The sequence below is a fragment of the Lutra lutra genome, chromosome 1 (genome assembly GCF_902655055.1).
Source record: "Lutra lutra chromosome 1, mLutLut1.2, whole genome shotgun sequence".
NCBI lineage: Eukaryota > Metazoa > Chordata > Mammalia > Carnivora > Mustelidae > Lutra > Lutra lutra.
Window position 1 is genome coordinate 105,948,653 of NC_062278.1, and position 15,178 is coordinate 105,963,830.

At 47.0% G+C, this 15,178-nt stretch overlaps 1 protein-coding gene across 1 annotated transcript; it reads left to right on the forward strand.

Annotated features, from left to right (window-relative positions):
* Nucleotides 1–327: 327 nt before the first annotated feature.
* Nucleotides 328–2,862, forward strand: SOX2 (SRY-box transcription factor 2). Its single transcript, XM_047731260.1, has one exon. The coding sequence runs from the start codon at nt 773–775 to the stop codon at nt 1,736–1,738; it is 966 nt and encodes a 321-aa protein (XP_047587216.1). The 5' UTR covers nt 328–772; the 3' UTR covers nt 1,739–2,862.
* The last annotated feature ends 12,316 nt before the right edge of the window (nt 2,863–15,178 follow it).

The window sequence follows — 15,178 nt, forward strand, 5'->3', positions numbered from 1 at the left end:
ATTAAGTTTCAAGAAGAAAAAAATCGTAGTCTTAGTGCTGTTTACCCACTTCCTTCGAAAAGGCGTGTGGTGTGACCTGTTGCTGCGAGAGGGGATACAAAGGTTTCTCAGTGGCTGGCAGGCAGGCTGTGGGAGCCGCCTCCCCCTCCCTCCTTCCCCCTCCTCCCCCCTTCCCCCTCCTCCCCCTACCTCCCCCGCGCGGCCTGCGGCGCGGCAGGCCCCGCCCCCTTTCATGCAAAACCCGGCGGCGAGGCTGGGCTCGAGTGGAGGAGCCGCCGCGCGCTGATTGGTCGCTGGAAACCCATTTATTCCCTGACAGCCCCCATCACATGGATGGTTGTCTATTAACTTGTTCAAAAAAGTATCAGGAGTTGTCAAGGCAGAGAAGAGAGTGTTTGCAAAAGGGGGAAAGTAGTTTGCTGCCTCTTTAAGACTAGGACTGAGAGAAAGAAGAGGAGAGAGAAAGAAAGGGAGAGAAGTTTGAGCCCCAGGCTTAAGCCTTTCCAAAAAATAATAATAACAATCATCGGCGGCGGCAGGATCGGCCAGAAGAGGAGGGAAGCGCTTTTTTTGATCCTGATTCCAGTTTGCGTCTCTCTCTCTTTTCTTCCCCCAAATTATTCTTCGCCTGATTTTTCTCGTGGAGCCCTGCGCTCCCGACACCCCCGCCCGCCTCCCCTCCTCCTCTCCCCCCGCCCGCGGGCCCCCCAAAGTCCCGGCCGGGCCGAGGGTCGGCGGCCGCCGGCGGGCCGGGCCCGCGCACAGCGCCCGCATGTACAACATGATGGAGACGGAGCTGAAGCCGCCGGGCCCGCAGCAAACTTCGGGGGGCGGCGGCGGCGGCGGCGGCGGCAACTCCACCGCGGCGGCGGCGGGCGGCAACCAGAAGAACAGCCCGGACCGCGTCAAGCGGCCCATGAACGCCTTCATGGTGTGGTCCCGCGGGCAGCGGCGCAAGATGGCCCAGGAGAACCCCAAGATGCACAACTCGGAGATCAGCAAGCGCCTGGGCGCCGAGTGGAAACTTTTGTCGGAGACGGAGAAGCGGCCGTTCATCGACGAGGCCAAGCGGCTGCGAGCGCTGCACATGAAGGAGCACCCGGATTATAAATACCGGCCCCGGCGGAAAACCAAGACGCTCATGAAGAAGGATAAGTACACGCTGCCCGGCGGGCTGCTGGCCCCGGGCGGCAACAGCATGGCTAGCGGGGTCGGGGTGGGCGCCGGCCTCGGCGCGGGCGTGAACCAGCGCATGGACAGCTACGCGCACATGAACGGCTGGAGCAACGGCAGCTACAGCATGATGCAGGACCAACTGGGCTACCCGCAGCACCCGGGCCTCAACGCACACGGCGCCGCGCAGATGCAGCCTATGCACCGCTACGACGTAAGCGCACTGCAGTACAACTCCATGACCAGCTCGCAGACCTACATGAACGGCTCGCCCACCTACAGCATGTCCTACTCGCAGCAGGGCACCCCAGGCATGGCGCTTGGCTCCATGGGCTCGGTGGTCAAGTCCGAGGCCAGCTCCAGCCCCCCTGTGGTTACCTCTTCCTCCCACTCCAGGGCGCCCTGCCAGGCCGGGGACCTCCGGGACATGATCAGCATGTACCTCCCCGGCGCCGAGGTGCCGGAGCCCGCCGCCCCCAGCAGACTTCACATGTCCCAGCACTACCAGAGCGGCCCGGTGCCCGGCACGGCCATTAACGGCACACTGCCCCTCTCGCACATGTGAGGGCCGGACAGTGAACTAGAGGGGGGGAGAAATTTTCAAAGAAAAACGAGAGAAAAGGGGAGGAGAGTAAGGAACAGCATGGAGAAAAACCCGGTACGCTCAACAAAAAAAAAAAAAAAAAAAAAAAAAAAAAAATCATCACCCGCAGCAAATGACAGCTGCAAAAGAGAACACCAATCCCATCCACACTCACGCAAAAACCGCAATGCCGACGAGAAAACTTTTATGAGAGATCCTGGACTTCTTTTTGGGGGACTATTTTTGTACAGAGAAAACCGGGGGGGGGGGGAGGTGGGGCGGGCGAGGGAATGGACCTTGTATAGATCTGGAGGAAAGAAAACTACGCAAAACTTTTTAAAAGTTCTAGTGATACGGTAGGAGCTTTGCAGAAAGTTTGCAAAAGTCTTTACCAATAATATTTAGAGCTAGTCTCCAAGCGACGAAAAAAATGTTTTAATATTTGCAAGCAACTTTTGTACAGTATTTATGGAGATAAACATGGCAATCAAAATGTCCATTGTTTATAAGCTGAGAATTTGCCAATATTTTTCAAGGAGAGGCTTCTTGCTGAATTTTGATTCTGCAGCTGAAATTTAGGACAGTTGCAAACGTGGAAAGAAGAAAAATATTCAGATTTGGACATTTTAATTGTTTAAAAATTGTACAAAAGGAAAAATTAGAATAAGTACTGGCAAACCATTTCCGTGGTCTTCTTTAAAGGGGAAAAAGTTTTAGATTGTACTAAATTTTTTTTTAACTTACTGTTAAAAGCAAAAATGGCCATACAGGTTGACATCGTTGGTAATTTATAATAGCTTTTGTTTCCCAACTTTCCATTTTGTTCAGATAAAAAAAAAACATGAAATTACTGTGTTTGAAATATTTTCTTATGGTTTGTAATATTTCTGTAAATTTATTGTGATATTTTAAGGTTCCCCCCCTCCTTTATTTTCCGTAGTTGTATTTTAAAGATTCGGCTCTGTATTACTTGAATCAGTCTGCCGAGAATCCATGTATATATTTGAACTAATACCATCCTTATAACAGGTACATTTTCAACTTAAGTTTTTACTCCATTATGCACAGTTTGAGATAAATAAATTTTTGAAATATGGACACTGAAATTATGCTTGAGTCTTTCATTTATTTGGATAACACTGATTTACATGACTGCTCGGGGTATATATATACTGTGCTCAGCCAAGAAAGCAAGATACCTAAAACCTTGATATTCTAGTCCAGTATCGTGTGTTAATGTTAATTGCAACAAATAAATGTCTGAATGATTAATTGAATAAGTACTCTCAAAAAATTGAAATACTTGTGTCATTTCTAAAATAGAAATTAGAGACATATATTGTAAATCCACCCCCTCCTTCTCTAAGCAGCATGAATAAGCCTGATGGGGACTTATACTTAAAACTGATTTATGCCACTTGTTGCCAGAAAGAAGGAGTCAATTCTGAAAATTTTCATGTAGCTCAGCAGATGGGGTATGGAGCCAAATCAGAACCAGGTTGGCTGGTTTTGTTTTCGTTTTCCTCAATGCACAATGGCCCCTTGGAAACCTGGTTATGGGGAAAATGATGCTTGTATCAGAATAATTGCAAACTAGACTTGCAAAGTGCTCATCTGCTGGGTGGGTGTTTGGGTTACTTCAGCCCTGCTATTGTTTGAGAGGAAACAAGTGGTTTGCTTTTCTTTGTTCCTTGACTTCATAAACTTTCTCCTCTACATTTTCCTGTTTACGGGCAAGGGAAAGCAAAAAGCATCTTAAAAAATCCCCAGACTTATGGTTATTTTTTTATTATTATTATTTATTTTCTTTTTTCCTCTCTCTCCCTCCACGAATTCCATTTCTTAAATTGGCAGCGCGGGTCCAAGCCTGTAGTCCCAAATCGGATATCTCTGCAGCTGATAACAAGCAAAAGAGAAGCCAGGCAACAGCCATATTAAAGAAGAAAACAATCAACTCTGAGGTAGATATTTTACTTTGTCCGGTCTAATCACATTTGGAGATGATTATGCTTTTGATCTGTTAACCGTGTTTTACTACGGTAGTAGAGGAGTAGGGGGAGGGGAAAGGGGTGGGGGAACAAGATTGGATTTGTTGTTTTCTTTTGCCCTAGGAAAGGTAAAGAAAGACTATAGTTGTCCTCAGTGGGAGCGGAAAAGTTGGGGAATCACCAGTGGTCTTTGAATTAGCGATGTTTCTACATCACAACCGACCCGCGCTTTGGCGCAGCCGGAGAATCTGTAAGACCGATTCAGGGACTTTTCTTATTTACTGCTTACCTCGCTCAACTTCCCCCACCAAAGAGGACCAGGAACCACGAGTCAGGCATTCTTAAGAGCGTGGGTTGCTACCCACAATTTCAAGGGCTTGTTGTGCCAACTTGGTACAACTTTGGAGAAGTTGGAATCCGGCAGCGCCTTCCACCCTTGAGTAAAATACCGGCTGCAGCCACTAAGTTAGCTCAACCCGTTGGTTTGCACTTTCTCGTTTTCCAGGAAAAGTATTTCTCGTGGTGTTGCTGATGTTAGTTCTGGGATCAGCTGGAGATACTCTCATATTTTCTGTATTCTTATTTCATGTGGATTGCTTTATTTTTGGTGCATGTTGGTTGTCACTTATTTCTTTTAAAAAAATCATTTTAGGGTAAAGGACAATTATTATGCCAGATCCCAATTCTAAGCGAGGCATTTCCCCCCCTAATTAATGCAGAGACTCTAAAAGAATTTCCCCCGGCCTGGCCAGCCATTGTAATGCATATACGGATTATTCACGTGGTAATGAGCACATTCGCCAGTTCTTGCTCACACATACGAATAAAAGAAACTTTGAATAAAGATCCAAATGATCTTGCTGGGGGGTGGGGAGGATATTCCCGGAATTTGAGCCAATCAACTATATGGAGTGTATATATTTGAAAAAAATAGAGATATATTAGAAATATGTATAGGGTTTAGAGTAATTGCAGTGCATTGGGCTCCCTTGGGGGGGGGGGGGAAGCCCACAGGATCAGACTAAAAAAAGCAACAACTTTTTGGCAAAATGCTCAAGTTCAAATATTTTGCAAGAGGGAAGAGAGCAATTTTAGGAAGTTGAACTAATTTTGAGTGATTGTCACTGTCTGCCTAAGACAAGAGAACTCCCATTTTCCCTCCTATCCCTCCATATCCCCTCCCTAAATGAAAGCCAAATTATTTTGCTCACAAATATAAATTCTTTTGATAAACTGCATTTGAGGAAAATGTCATATAGTTCATCGTTTATTTGATTGGGCTAAATGATTCCCCAAGATGTGTAGTTTCATGACTAAATTAATATTGAACATACAGTATTTTATTTGTAATATGATTTTCAAGAAGGGGGTAAATCCATAAACTTGCCCAGAGATGGTTATCTCTTGGTGCTGAAGTTAGTTGTTGAGTGTTCAGTTCCTTCCTTGGGATATAATTCTGCTCACTAAAACCATTCAATTTCCAGTCAAAGGGGTGAATTTAATGTTTCGTTAACCTTATACATAGAATGGAAATGTGTAGAAGGATGAGATTATAGTTTGTTCCCTCTGCAATTTTTTTCTTTCCCCGCACCCCCGCCCCCTACTTTAAATAAAGAGCGTTAAAATATTTTGCTGAGCTGTAGTAGATTAGCAAGGTTTCTTGCCAATGCTGGGAAGCTGGTATTACAGACGGTCCCAGGGGAAAATGGCTCACATTAACCACTAAATGAATATTTGACAAGGGCTCATTCGGAGGTATTATTACTATAAACGTGTCCCTACTGGACTTTTCCAGGGTCAAAGAGCAACGCTTCAATTAATTATTTAGTCTGCTAGTAGATTTGGTTGTAATAGCTGTACTTATTTCTGGAACCGACACATTCTTACAGTAGGAAATCTCAGGAGAATCTTCTCCATCAGCCATGCCTTGGATTGAAATACACACAGAGCCCTGGCATTCTAAAGCTGACTTTTTCATAAAACCTTTTCCTGGACTGAGAGTTGGGGGGATTATACTTTCTTTTTCTATTTCATTTTTGTCTTTGTTTTAAAAGAAGAAAAAAAAACAACATAATAAGTTACCTTAGATTCTACATCATGTCTGGAAAGGTCTTTTAGGGCTTTGCAGTTTGGGGAGAGTGGGGAGGGGATTTATTTATAACCTTTGCCTTTTCTAAGTGGAGATGTCACAGGAGTTCAGAGACTCAGGCAGATTCTGAATTTAGAAAGGGCACACATTGCTGTTTGCCAATAAAATTCAGGTTTTAAAATGGAGGGCTCCATAGGCTAAGTACTCGTAGTTCTAGCAGTCTTAGAGTAAATTGGGGTACAAAGTAGTTCCTCCTTCCCTCCCCACCTATTGGTTTGAACATTTCCAGGTGTAGTGGGGAGGGGGGTGGCGGGCAACTGTTCCCTTTCTGCTCTGTCATAAGTTCCTCCGTGGCCCTGGGTAAAATGGTAAGGGAATGATTTTGAGAGTAAGATTCCTTGACAATAATATAAGGTGAATGAATAAGAGATAAGCGGCAAGGGGTGGAGGGACGGGATGCAGTAATTACAAACCCAATTCATTCAGCTTTTCAGAACTTTTGTTGTGGGAGCTCCATTGACGGGTTTTGAGCCGCTGGTTTTCTCACATTAAAAAGAACTGATCAGCGCCTCAGGGGGACAAGAAATACCGCTTAACTGCATAGTGATTGGGTCTTCATTTAGAACCCTTACAAGAAGAAATTTAAACAGTGCCTTTGTGTGCACAGGTTTACTTTTCAACTGCTAACAGTTTATAGCTAACTGCTTTGAGATTGAAGTTTGACTGTGGTTTGATCTGCTTGTTGGCACTGCTTGCTTGCTTATTTATTTATTTATTGTAATGAAAAGAGCTTTTTATATCCTCCCGCCTTTATTTCTTGATCTTGGAGAATTTTGCAAAAACAGTTCCTCATATTTTGCTTTATGGAAGTAGTTTCCTTCACCACAAGCTTTAGGAAGGACTTGAATTAACACTTCTCCAACACTTTCCACCACCACCCCCCCATTATTGCCTTAAAATAATTTGCATCTCATTCTGTATTTTTATGCTGCCTTTTCTTGCTTTCAGAGCAAAAACTGCTTTGGACAGCTACTAGTGAGGTTGAGGATGAGAGTTGATTTATTTCTTTTCTTTGCTTTTTTGTTTTTGTTTTTGTTTTTTTTTTTGTTTTTAACTGGAGTTTGGAAGATGTTTGGGTGGATTTCTTTAGGGACCTCGTCTATGAGGTGGCTCCCTTAAAGACAGGAGAAGGGGAAGAAACACTTGAACTTTACTGTGAAAATGTGGATAAAATCCAAAGGGGCACAGTCTCTGGAATTCTAGAGGAAGCAGGCTGTGGAAGGAGCTTTTCAAAGACAGAAATTGTCTAAACCAGAGAATTCATTTGGTGTCTCTCATAGTTATTTTCTATTAAAAACTTCCCTGGAAACCGGCTTCTGGTATCACCCAGGAAGACTTGTAACTGCTGTTCCTTCTCAAAATGCTGTCCAGTTTTACAATTCTTGTTTTCAGTTTTGCTTCTGTAGCCTTAAGGAAAGAATGGACTTGACTTTTCTTATCCCAACTGTGAGACTTCTCTGGGAGCAGTTACTGTAACTGCTAAGACAAGGCCAAGATTTCCTGTGGCAGAGAGCTCTCTTTCTGTATGCAGGTCTAGATGGAGTTTATTTTATATTTTGGTGTAATGGTTATATTTCACTCAGTTTCTCTTCAAAAGCAAATAGAACGTCCTCTCGTTTCAGGACGCAGAGATATTTGCTGCTTCTGGGCTTTCGGACTTGAGAGGCTTGCTCTACTTTGCAAAGAAGTGTCAGGTGGTTTAAAAGCTTCAAGGAGTCCTTCGTTACATTACCCTGGTCTGCCTGCGTGCACAGAATGAAGTGTGCACTGTTAGTAAAGATTTCGGCGCTTTGAACTATCATTTGCTTTCCTCTCTGGGCTTCCGTGCGGGGCGCGACGACGCAGGGCCATAAGCGCGCGGTGCTCCCACCCGCCCGCCCTGGGGAGCCTGCTGCAGCCGGCGCGGGAGCGGAGGCGCGGGCAGATGGAAGCTGAGGCGGGCGAGCGCCGGCCGGGGACCTGACGTCACTGTGGCCCTAGCCAAGACCCCCACGGGGCTCTCTGGGAAGGTGCTGCGTAGGGCTCGAGTTTTCTCCTCCCGGATCCTGCCAAAAACGGCCCGATTTCCTCTCTGAGCCCGGGATGGTCCCAGGTTGCGCCAGTCTGGAATCCCTCCCGAGGTTTCAGGCCCTTGCTTCTCCAGAGTTCTCTACCTCTTGCACCCCAGCCCTAGCCCTCTCCATGTTGACCTCGTGACCCCAAAGATGGTTCTAAGCCCCAAACTTCCCCCAATCAGAGATTGTTCGACTCAAGTCCTGCTTTCCTCTGGCCTCTCACCCCAGGCCTTTACTTTTAAAGAGGTTGTTTGTCCTTGTTTGGTGCCAAGGCTCAGCATTAGTAATCACGCTCCTAGTACTTCCCGAAGCCAGAGGCAGTGGATTGGCGTGTCTGTGGGGGAACTACAGGAGCGATTTGGGCTTCCCGAAATACTGGGCCCCTCCATGATCAGAGTATGCAGGAATGGAGGATGCATCCATTTTCCATTTGTAAAATAGGGATAATACATCTTTACCTAGCAGAAGAGGAGTACAAAGCCACTGACATAAAACAGGATTAATTGATAGCTATTACTTTTCTTACTATCCAGTTGAATTAGGGGTAGGCAAAAGATTCCCATTTTGGACTCTTTTGGGTCTTCTTTCTGGTCTTAGGAGGTGAGATTAGCCTTGTTCAGACCACTGTGCTTCCTTTGCCAATTCTCTTCCTGGCTTGGGGTTGGCCTGGGAAGTTATCCTGCAAACTTGCCATCCCCGGGGCATCTTCCTGAAGGGAGGGAGACCGGCATTCTGGGCAGGAGCTGCCCCCACCCTCAGAAAGCAGAAAAATAATTACTGTATTAAAAGGAGCGATGAATTCTTCCCAAGGGTTCTTATCGCTGGCGGCCAGGCCAGAAGAGGGACTGCGCCCCCACCCCCACCTCGTGACGTCAGGGTCTGCAGGGATGAAATGATTCGTTTGAGTGTTCCAGAAAGGGCAATCCGTACACTTGCAGGGCGAGGCCAGTGGAGCCAGTCCCCATCCCCACTACCCAGCTCCAGCTTTTGAGGCTGTGAAGGCTCCTGTCCCCCAGAGCATAAGCAAACACACGAATAAGCCAGTCGTAAGCACGTAGACAGTCACGCACGCAATACCCATCACCGCACCACCCAAGCTCACAGGCAAGCCCTTCTGTGTGTGCCTGTGTGATTTGATTTGCTAGCCAGAGCTTGTTGTGAGGTCTGAATGAGTTGGGGTTTTTGTCGTTGTTTTGTTTTATGCTTGTTTTGTTTTGAGACACTGGACAGATCACACCAAAAGGCTTTACAAAGTACACTGTAGCTTTATTCTATTTGGCCCTACATAAGTTTCAGCAGTGGGTTAAGAATTCGACTTCCAGGAGTCTTCTGGTTCTCTACAGAGTCATAGTTAGGACAGTTGCTTCTGGCTTGCCCTTGCTCTGCCATTTCTATTTTCTCTGTCGCCCACTACTCCTAATGATTCCTGTAGCATTTTATAGTCATTTTAGAAGTGAGAAAGTATTGCTGAGAAAACCCCTTGGAAGAGTTATTTTAAATGTAGACAAGAGGAAAGACATTGGGTTTGCGGACTCTGTAAAATGGATAGAATTATTCATTGGTTGAAAGCACCTCGGCATTTCCAGAAGATGTACTTCCCAAGTTTTCTTTACAAATCAATTTAATTCACTGAATGCCTGTCCGGTGGGAGGGGTCCTGGAAACTAGACCTGGTTTTGATATTGGTCCAGGATCTAACAGACTAATGATTTACTGAGAATTAGCCGGTATTTCACATGCAGTCAATTCAGTATCAACTCGCATCCAGGTCGACTTGACTATCACACTTAGCAGTTCAAATCTGGGTTATTGCCTAACATTACAGTTTAATCAGTCTGAAATACTAAGTGGCAAGTCTGTCTTCTCCTGCTCAAAGTCTTCTTCCCTTTCTTTGTTTCCCCCTTCTTCCCACCTCCAGGGAAAATATCTTAAAATCAAGTTTTCCTTGTGAGAGTTTGTTTACCCCAACTTCTGTTAAACTAGACGAACACTCTCTCATCAGCTTTCTAAACACTCTCTCATCAGCTTTGTGAAATGGTGCAAAAACATCTTGGAATCTAAGATGGCAAAATAAACCTGAGCATATGGGGGGAAGACTTCGTTGTTAGGAAATAGATTTAAATGTTTAGCTCACACTTCAGCCTTGATGCCTCCCTTACTACCCTCTCTTGCTTCTCTCACTGCCTGCCCCTGGCTCTTGGGTACGCACCTTTATTAGCAAGCTGCTTCACCGGCATAAATTATGAATGCATTTCAAGCCAGCCCTTTTGATAAGATAAATCAAGGCTTTTCTCTTTTGCATGTTTCTGCTTTCATTCCTATTGAAACTTCCTGCGCCATGCTGCAGTGTCTTTCTACAAACTTACTATCCCCATATAAACTATGGAGGTATGTTTTTAATAGGGAGAATCAGGTAATCTTTTTTCCAAGAAGCTTTACAAGTTAAGGATACAAAATATTTCATGGTTACTTGTGTGAGCTTCCAAATTAGCTGCATATAAAGTATTTTAAGTTGGGTTTTTTTTTTTTTTTTTTTTTTGGCTGTCACTGGCTGGCAATACTCATTTTGTGTGTGTGTTGGTTTGAAAAGCAGGAAGAAATGTAATGAATTGAGTGCTGTCAGAGATGTCTTCTGTTTGAACAATCTGCGATGGGCTGAATGGCAGGGACTCCCTCATCCAGTGCAGGTGCAGTAGAGCTGGGGAAGGGGGGAGGGGGGCTCCCTCTGTTCAGTCAAAAAGCACCATTCTCCACAATAGACCACACACTGACAGCCAGCGTGACATCAACTCACACTTTCATACTTTTCCCCCCATCCATAGTTCTGAGTTCACAAAGTGGCCATACAGTAGCCTTGGTTAGGTTCCTTTAATGAACATTTTGTGGCTCCTATGACCAACATTGAAATCTGCTCGGCCCTGGGAGGAACAAATAGATTTTTAATCATGAGCTCCAAATCAAAATGTAACGCTACAGATATTTAAAGTTAGCTGGTCTGTCCACCTATCTCCTAATGCCAATGCCTTCAACAGCCCCCAGAGGGTAGGAAAACTCTGAGTTAAAAGTTCTTCTAAGAGCGACTTAGGTTCCAAGACGCTGTTTGCTGATGTCCCAAGAGAGACCAAACAGGAAAAGAGAGAAGGCACGGATTTCATGTATTTATTTAAATTTAAAAGGACTTCTAGTATTTTATTATGTTGTGTGAGAGGGTTAATCCTGCAAAAGGACGGACATTAATCTTGTGGAGTGGAGTCTGTCTGCTTTTGAATTGGTTTTACTGGGGAGAGGGGTGGGAGATAGAGAAGGGAGTTAGGAAAGGCAGCAACTGTTTCAAAACTCTGGACAAAGATGCGACCACCCTTTGGCTGTTCCACCGCTGCAAGGGCTGGACCTTCCGAAGATCTCATTTCGCATTTGTTTAAACTCCGGCCTTGGTGCCTCGAGTTTCGAATGGAATTGTCCTAGGAGGGAACGCTACTAGAGAAACTATTCCCTTCTTCCCGCCACCCCCACCCGGTTCCTATTCCTCTCCGCTCCCACCCCCTTCGCCAACTCACAGTCTGGGATCCGAACACTTAGTAGAAAGAGGGAGGGGCAAGGAAAGAGCTGTGCGGCGAGTACTGTTCCCTCGGCGCCGCCGCAGCGCGGGGCGCGATCCCAACCGCCCTGTCACTGCCTGATTTCCCTCTGTGCCGGGACTGAAGCGTCGCGCCCAGGAAAATTGATCCCTGTTTGCTTATTTTTAAAAACCATGTAGTCGTACAGGTTTTCATCATGGCAACAAAAAAATCAACTTTCTAGCTCTCGGAGCAAAACCTTTATCAATTCGCCTAGACATTGTTCAGTAGGTGGGGATGGGAATAGGCAGACCTCACAGGGCAGCGGGCACCGCATTCCACACACACACACCCCTCCCACCTCGCGCATGGAGGCAGAGTCCAGGGTCCGGCGGGGGCAGGGCAAGGGGATTTGGTGTGCAGGGCGAATAAAGGCCAAGTTCTTTAAAACCTCCAACACAGGGAGAGATGGGTCTTACCATCTCTTTGGAGTCCTTCGCTTGTGACTGCAACGAGTTGTCGGGTGGCCAGCGTTAAGTATGCCTGCGGCGCCTACTAAAGTCTGGGCCTAGGAAGAGAGGCATCTCCCTCCTCTCGACCCACTGCCCGCCGCTACTTGATAGCTGCCGCGTCTTCTGGCAGGTTACACACCCACAATTAATCTTTCTTATTAAAGCCTCCATTCTGTACCCAAGGGGCGACTCAAACCTATTTAGATTTCCTTGGTTGGCTGCACAAATTTAAGTGGGCAAAGAGTTATAAACCTAATAACAGAAGGCGAGAGAGAGAGAGAGTGATTTGAGTAGAGAAGACGCAAGATTCACTAGGGGTGTAAGGACGCTGCAGGCCTTGCCTGCCCCAGGCACCTGCCTCGGGGTGCACGCCAGGCTCTGGGAAAGGCAGAGAACCTCCCGCACACACACCTAACGCAACATCCGCACACACACCTACACCTTTACCCTTTCGCTCACAGGTACACTTTCACTGAGATTGCCTCTTCCGGAATTCTTCTAAACCCCTCCCAGAAAGGCGGCATTCTCAGAGCATCCCAAACCAGGGAACTTCCAGAGAACCGGGGAAGGTTTGCACTGTTCGGGATTAATTGAGAATAATTAACACTGGAGACCGTTAATCACCACTTTGCTGCTCTCTCCCTCCTTTCGGGTCTGCGGCGACTGCCTCTCTCGCTCTGGCTGCCTGCGCGGGTGGGTTCGCTGGTGAAAGTGAAGACGTCGCGGTAGCTGTCACCCAGTTCGGCTGTACTTTTTTAAACGCTCGCATATTGTTTGATTACTAATTCGAGTTAATATGATCTTTATGGCAACATAACAGTGGATAATTGGCCTTTTTTTCTGAACAACAATGTAAATCACAATCGCTTTATTATTTAATAACGTCAAACGCTTCGTTGGATTGGCCCCGACCGAGAAGACCTTTTCTTTCTAGACAGTGTTGTGGAGGAAGAACAATGAAGATCTAATTGTGGAGATTTCATAAGTTGGCTCCCGTAAATGAACAGCTTAGATATGGAAGTTCCAGCAGATGTGGGCACTATTCGCCGTAGAAATTCTACCCCCACCCCCCATACACACAGCCCAAACACTCTATTGGAGGTTTTTTGTGGTGATGGTGGTCCTCAGATCCTAGCAACCACCTAAATCTTCCAGTAGCAATTAGAGCTTTTTATCGGGCTTGCTCTTCAGCCCTTTATATTACCGAGTTAGCATTAAGGCATTGAGTCCACACACCAAATTAGCGCAACTCCCAAAGAGCCACAACCACTAATGCTCCCCTTCGGTCACTTTGGTTGTTGGACATCGAGAGTACCTGCCTGGGGCTTTTTTAAAAGTCTTATTTTGTTTTGATTTTTAAAACGGATTCACCCGAGCAGTGTCTTGGAATATACTTGTTTCAGGCGAGTTTTGCAAGAGACACAAGCCATTATTTTGCAAATGCCTGGGAAGAGCAGATGAAACCTACAGACCCCTCAAATGCAGACGGGAGATGCTTGGAAGGAATGGGTCCCCGCTGCTCGAGTGAAAGATTAATCACGTTTGCCCCCAAAGCCTCAATTCTAACGGTTCTCTATCACAGCTTTTGCCGTCGCTGGAGGACCGCTGTCTCTGGGGTCTTAAGATTTCGGAGTCTTTTGCAACTGGAGAACCCCCTACCATTTGTACCATTTGGAATTCGGGTCAAGGAGAGAGACTCCGAGTCTACAACAGGTTTTGTTTTTGCGTTTGCCCGCCTCTCCATTTTATTCAACTTACACTGCCTGTCGGGAGGCAGAACAATTCGCTCCCCACCCACCCCACCCACCTCCCGGTCCCCGCCTCGCTTCTAAGATAAACAGGAGGTGCGAAATGCTTCGCCTGCACACGCGCCCTCGGGGCCCCTCTCCCCTCACCCACTGCGCACTGTGCAGCTGTCCTCGGCCCAGACCTGGGTGGACACATCCCCCTTCTCTCTTCCCACCCGCATTTTAAAAGCATCACAGGGACCGTTCTAGAGTCATGTCCACATTTTCGGCCACCTTCCAATTTCTTTCCGGTTCACTCTCCCCCTTTTCTGAGAACCTAAAAAGTGACAAGGGGAAAAGTCGAGGAATTTAGAGAAGGCAGTGGATTTTCAAAACTTACTCCACCCCTATCCCCCGCCCTGTTAAAAGTGTATTTTACCACAAGGAGTGCATTAGGAAACTTTCCCTAACAGGAGTTGGGCGCAGTGTTATTCTTCTCCAGGGGCCCGCTGGCCTCCCCGCCCCCGCTGGACAATGCGCGCTTTGAGGCTCGGTGGCCTGCAGGCAGCGGGAGATGAGGGGACTGGGCGGCCTTCCTCCAAGGAGTCCGCAGCTGGGGGAGCGCTGGGCAGGGAGCAGGGCCGGGGAGGCGGGCCACGGAGGAAGAAAAACCATAAAAGTACAATTTTCCTCCCTCCAGCCCTCCACAGAGACAAGCTTTGAGGACTTGGAGGCAGGGTGGCTGGGAGCGGGAGGTGAGAGGTTTTGCGTCTTGTTTCTTTCTTATGTCCCGCCTCCTCCCCATCCAAACATTTTATTTGGACACAAAATTACGAAACCTAGATTTTCTAATCCCTCGCTCTCACTCTTGGGCACCTGGTGTCTGATTAATGATATCTCAACCCAGATCTTTAACGCTCAGATCGACCCCCGTGATCACCCCCCTGGATCCAACCGGTCTACTCAACGCCATACCCTTCCCCGCACTCGGGGTGCCGCGCCACGGTAAAAGCTCCCTGCCGGGCACTCTGGGACACCACTTTCTAGTTTGGACTTTTTCACCCAAAGAGAACACCACCAGCCCCCCTTCCAGGCGCCTTCTAGAAGAGGACCTCTGAGTTGAGCAGAGGCCCTCAGAGGGTTACCATATTGATGGAAGTGTTCGTCTGATGTTTTAAAACGTTTACCAAACGGACGCGTCAGGGCCACGTGCTGTGCCTTCGAAACGCCGCGGCTGGCCCTGGCTTTCAGAGGCGCGGAAGCCGGGGCTGGCGAGGAGGGGAAGCTGAAGCTACTGGCGGGCTTTAGGGGCCCGTGCTGCGCCGCAGGTCTGGCCGCAGCGCTGAGAGAAGCGAATTATCTGGAGCGTGTTTGATCTGGGGCTGCGTCGTCAGCTTCTGCTTTATTTGTTTGTTTGTAATCTCATATTTAGCAAG